The 6,076-nt window shown below is 42.3% G+C and overlaps 1 protein-coding gene across 1 annotated transcript; it reads left to right on the top strand.

Annotated features, from left to right (window-relative positions):
* Positions 1–1,096: 1,096 nt before the first annotated feature.
* Positions 1,097–5,032, top strand: LOC124368126. The gene is made up of 2 exons (XM_046825400.1): positions 1,097–1,943; positions 2,106–5,032. Exons 1-2 carry the CDS (start codon positions 1,097–1,099, stop codon positions 5,030–5,032), a joined length of 3,774 nt encoding a protein of 1,257 aa, XP_046681356.1.
* The last annotated feature ends 1,044 nt before the right edge of the window (positions 5,033–6,076 follow it).

Genomic DNA, 6,076 nt, shown 5'->3' with positions numbered 1-6,076 from the left:
ATAAACAAAGAATCCTTGTTTTTCTTGAAGTTGGCAAAGAACAATTTATTTTTTTTCACTCCAAAAAATAAATAGTTTTCAGCACGCTAATTTTAGTGGAGGTTAAAATGTAATGATATTATAAGGGTACCAATTTAAAATGGTGCTATTTTTCCAGGTTACATTTATTTTAGATTGACGAACGTAAAACCAACCGTGAGAGTAGAAAATAAACTTTACATCATTGATTCTCTTACTATTTATATGACAGTGGTAGTCACGTGATTACGTAGGTTGTGTAATTGTACATAACAAATTGGCTAACACATCATGTGTTATAGTTGACTCAGCCCAATCCGTCACTGAGCTGATTATTACTCTGATGGAGTTTATTTGACAGCACAATTTCCTTCCATTCTTAAGACGACATTCATGTAGATTTCATTTTAGCCCATTGAAAATGAGTAGTATAGATGTGTATGTTCACCAACGTCCCAAAGAGGTCGAGTCGTCTCAGGGAGGTCGAGTTATATTTTTCTCGGTTCTTGTTCGTGTGCAACAAGTTGTGTTTTATTTTTTACACTGTACTGTTTCAGCAGTTGTCTTTGTTTTTTAATTCTCGGTTCTTGTTCGTGTGCAACAAGTTGTGTTTTATTTTTTACACTGTACCGTTTCAGTAGTTGTCTTTGTTTTTAAAGTCGCGGTTCTTGTTCGTGTGCAACAAGTTGTTTTTTATTTTTTACACTGTATTGTTTCAGCAGTTGCGTAAAACTTTTTTGTCGATTACACAAAGCGGAGCAACACACACGGCGGCGGCGGCGGCAGTGACACAACGCGGTGAGTCAGCGGCGGCGGCCGGCAGTGCCCGAGTTACACAACGCGGCGTGAGTCAGCGGTATCTATCATACGCGCAGTCTGGCAGTCTGGTGTGCGGTCGTTCAGGTGCAGCACGTAACAAGACGCGAGTGTATACGAAAACGTGTTAGGTGTTCGTGTACCGTATGTGAAACTTTTGTTGCTAGAGAAACGTTGTATGTGAGACCCGTACTGACATCACTCATACTGTACAGAGATTGAGGCAGTGTCGGATACTAGGTAGTCCGAGTAAGTCGTGACAATGGCTACTGCTGCTTGTGATGTGTGTGGTGCAATGGTGTCTAAGTCGCAAATGGCACGTCACCGTAACACTGCCAAGTGCATGTCGGTTGGAGGAGTCGAGCCTCACGTGTCGAATACTAAAGAACATTGTGTGCACTGCAACAAATTAATAACGTCACGTAACATGTCTCGCCATGTTGAAGTGTGTGGCAATATTAAAACGACTGTTGAGCCTAAGAAGCCGTGTCCGCATTGTCAGCAACTGATAACCATGTCCAACTTGAGCCGTCATATTGCAAAGTGTTCACCAGGCGGTTTAAAGCGGAAGAACGAAAACTACACTCTTCCAGCTACCGTTTCAGAACCACCACCAAAGGTTCCACGCCTTGAACCAAGTACTAGCTCCACATCAGCTAGCACGTCTGCCATCGGTCACATCAAGAAGTGTTCACCAGACGGTTTAAAGCGTAAGCATGGTGTAGCTACCGTTTCAGCACCTCCGCCTAAAGTCATGAAACCTAGCAAACAAGGGGGTAGTATTAAAAAGGTACAGCAAGCGTTCAAGGGTCGTATGAAAACGTACATGATAGAAAACAAGCGTGGTATCAAGGACCCCAAAAGATTTCTTAAAACATGTAGAAAGCCAATCACTCGCGAAATAGCACTGCATGTCGACGAACACAACATCAAAGCTAACCTCGTGTTTGAAGCCGAATACACAAAACCGACGAGTGGTGTGATTCAAAAGATGAATTTCAAAACTAAAAACAACGTGATTCTTCCAACTACGGACATTAGGGTGTATGTTAAAACGGCGATGAAAAAGCTTTTGGTTGAAATGGAAGAGTTCTACGCCAAGGGATCTGGTTGGACCTTGCACAAAATCCTCCACCTCGAGTTACGAATTAATCGTTACGTTCCACTCAGAGGCTCCAGTTACATGGAACTACATGAAAATATTTCAGCTAAGAAAGCAATCGTAAACATAATGAACAACGATTAGAAATGTTTTGTGTGGTCAATCTTAGCCGCGTTGCATCCCAAGGAGTGGCAAGCGCAGCCTGAGCGTATACACCACTATCAACCTTTCGAGCACGAGCTAGACGCCTACCTGGACGGCATCACTTTTCCTGTTAGTCTCGACAACGTCAAGCTGTTTGAAAAACGATCTGGAATATCCGTAAACGTGTACTCGTACGATAAGAAACTGGTCGTCTATCCGCTGTACGTGACACGAGAAGAAAAAGACACACACGTTGACTTGCTGTATATTAGAGATCAAAACAACTCTCGCTACTGCCTCATCAAAGATCTCAGCCGATTAGTACGTTCACAACTTTCAAAGCACACGACTAGAACCTGGATCTGCAAGCGCTGCCTCATGCATTACGGTACCGAGGAACTACTGATCAAACACAAAGAAGACTGCAGCGAACACGAGGCGGTGAAAATACTGACACCGAAAGAAGGCTCCACAATTCAGTTTAAGGACTTCAAACACGCGATGAGAGTTCCGTTCGTGGCTTACGCTGACTTTGAGTGTATGCTGACTCCCGTAGCCAGCAGCAGCCGGGATCCCGATGCACGAAATTCTTACACTGAAAAGTACCAGAAACACGAAGAGGTTAGTTTCTCGTACTACTTCGTGTACTCTGACGGTGATTACAAACCGCCCACAACGTATTTCGGAACTGACGCTGCACAAGTGTTCGTGGAAAGCATCATGAACGATGCCAGGGAAATATTCCAACTTTACTCAAGAGCTGCTGCTGTACCGATGGAGCTGACTCAAGACGATTTACATGCAATAGCCAACGCTCGGCAGTGTCACATCTGTGGCAAGTCATTCAACGATCCCAACGATTACGAAGTTCGCGATCACGACCATCTGACGGGGAAATTCAGAGGTATGGCACACAACTCTTGCAACCTCAACTTCAAGAAACCGCATTTCCTGCCAGTGTTTGTTCACAACCTGAGCGGATACGACACCCACCTGTTTATCAAGATGTTTGGGCTCAACAACGAGACCATCAAAGTTATTCCAAACAACGAGGAACGTTACATCTCGTACACTATCGAGGTTGAGCGTGGAGTGAAGCTACGGTTCCTGGACTCGTTGAAATTCATGGCAAGCAGTCTAGACAAGTTGGCTAAGAACCTGTCCCCCGATCAGTTCAGACACACTTCCAAATTCTACCAAGGTGAGAAACTTGAACTGTTGTTACAGAAAGGCGTGTATCCCTACGACTACATGGACAGCATTGAGAAGTTTGAACGTTGTTCGCTTCCAAACCAAGAAGATTTCTACAACAAGCTAAACGACGCTCACGTAAAGCCCGAGGACTACCGACATGCGGTGAACGTTTGGAATAACTTTGATATTCAAACCATGAAAGACTACACACTGTTGTACAACAAGACGGACGTACTCTTGCTGGCGGACATTATGGAGAACTTTCGCGACGTTTGCATGCAGACATACCTTCTCGACCCAGCCTGGTACTACACGGCTCCCGGACTCGCGTGGAGTGCGATGCTCAAGACCACCGGCATCAGACTCGACCTTCTCAGTGACTACAACATGATCCTGATGATCGGCAAGGGCATTCGAGGCGGAGTATCACAGTGCTCTAACCGTTACGCCGCAGCAAACAACCCTTACATGGAAGATTTCGATGAGGACCAGCCGACTTCCTACCTGACGTACTTGGACGCAAACAATCTTTACGGCTGGGCAATGAGTCAAGACATGCCGTATAAGAACTTCAAGTGGTGCAAAACCGACATTGACGTTACAAAAGTCCCAGATGACGCACCAACTGGCTACATTCTGGAAGTTGACTTGGTGTATCCAAAGAATTTGCACGACTTGCACTCCGACTTGCCTCTTGCACCGGAACGTCGAGTACCACCGGGATCGAAAGAAGAGAAACTCATCACCACACTGTTTGAGAAGGAAAAATATGTTGTCCACTACAGGAATCTAAAACAGTATCTATCACTCGGCATGAAACTTAAGAAAGTCCACAGAGTTATAAGCTTCAGTCAATCTGCCTGGCTCAAGCCCTACATCGACTTGAACACTCAGATGCGTACGCAAGCCAGGAACGAGTTTGAGAAAGATTTCTTTAAGCTCATGAATAACAGCGTGTTCGGTAAGACGATGGAAAACATCCGGAACAGAGTGGACATCCGACTGGCCACGAAAGACAAACAAGTCGACAAGTGGACTGCTCAACCAAACTTTAAGAGCAGGACGATATTCACCGAACAGTTGGCAGCCGTTCACATGTCTAAAACAAAATTGATGTTCAACAAAGCAATCTACGTCGGCATGAGCATTCTGGACGTGTCGAAAACGCTGATGTACGACTTCCACTACAACGTCGTCAAGAGGCGGTACGGTCACAAAGCCCAACTTCAATATACAGACACCGACTCGCTAACGTACCACATCCAGACGACCGACTTGTACAAAGACATCAAAGACATGATCGATCTGTTCGACACCAGCGACTACCCTCATCCCAACCGTTACAACATGCCTCGAGTCAACAAAAAGGTACTAGGGAAGATGAAAGACGAGCTCAACGGCAGAATCATGTACGAGCACGTAGGACTTCGCTCGAAAATGTACTCCAGCAGATCCGAAGGCGGAGTGATCAAAAAGTCGAAAGGTGTCAAAAAGACAACGATAGAAAACCACCTGACCTTCGACGATTACAAACAGTGTCTGTTCACCTCAGGTGTACAGTACGGTTCGATGAACATGATCCGGAGCTTCAAACACGACCTGTACAGCGTTGAACTCAAAAAGATTGTTCTGTCGCCTCACGATGACAAACGTTACATTCAAGACGACGGCATCGGGACTCTGCCCTGGGGACACTACAGCATCCCCGTAGAAGTTATGGCTGAGCTGGAAATCCGGTCTGCTCTGTCGACACAGTGAGACTACCTACGGTAAAAACAAATGTAAATATATTATGTAAAAACCCGTTTAGCTGTATGTAAATATTTTCACACATTGTATTTAAATAAAATGTATATATTTTTTTATGTTGTTGTTTATTTTCTTTTCAGATTTCTAGTAATGTACTTATCATCACAAAAGTCTGATATAAAATAAATGTTTAATTAAAATTAAACAGTCGTGATAATAGAAGCAAACGAGCTGTAATCTGTAAGGTCGTGACCCAAGATAAACCGTTCCGAGTGTTGCGAATAATAAGTGCTTGGTATATTAAACATTAATAATCTAATCATTCTTCCTCTTTCATTAGAAGGTTTGAATTGTATAAGTGTTTTATATCAATTTAGAAAAATACGCATATTAAGTTAACCTATGTTGTCTACCTATACTTTGTCAGGATAGATACTAGAAATAAATACTAGAATAGTTACTAAAAAAGGACTTTATGCAACGCTTTAATTAGTAACTAATTAATTAATTAACTTAATTAATCTTTGTAACTTGTACAGTAACAAGCACTTGTAGCAGTAGCAAGCTTGTTTTTTATTTATTTCCCTGTAATCAGGGAATAGGCTTGTTCTCACTAAACAAACATCACAATAGTACCATTTACATACAGTTCACAGGCAATATACTGATACAGAGTCAAACTCAATGGGCTATGTGAATAAAAACTAGTATATGTACGCTACCTTTGAATCGGATCTGGATGTTTGAAAATTTCTTCAAGGATAGCCTAACTAAAACTATAATTGTTTTCCTATTTACAATTCCCTAATAATTAGGGATTATTATTAAATTAAATTATTTATTAACAATATCGGCAGTGCTATACCTATGAATATTGCAAATTTAAATATAACAGTGTATGACATACAACATTTGTAATTTTGCACACAATTTAATTGTAATGCATGGGCTGTGTTCTTCCGTGGTTAGTACGTAGCTTGAACACTGAAAATTATGTAATGAAATTGTATCGAATATTGAAAATTTTACAAATTCAACCAAACTTTCTTCAAA

The sequence above is a fragment of the Homalodisca vitripennis genome, chromosome 8 (assembly GCF_021130785.1).
Source record: "Homalodisca vitripennis isolate AUS2020 chromosome 8, UT_GWSS_2.1, whole genome shotgun sequence".
Lineage (NCBI taxonomy): Eukaryota > Metazoa > Arthropoda > Insecta > Hemiptera > Cicadellidae > Homalodisca > Homalodisca vitripennis.
Note: the sequence above shows the minus strand (reverse complement) of the source record. Positions and strands in the feature narration are given on the sequence as shown.

Coding starts and splice junctions, on each gene's coding strand:
- LOC124368126 (XM_046825400.1), top strand. CDS start 1,097: ATGGCTACTGCTGCTTGTGATGTGTGTGGTGCAATGGTGTCTAAGTCG. Junction 1,944..2,105: donor GTTCTACGCCAAGGGATCTG/GTTGGACCTTGC, acceptor GGTCAATCTTAG/CCGCGTTGCATCCCAAGGAG.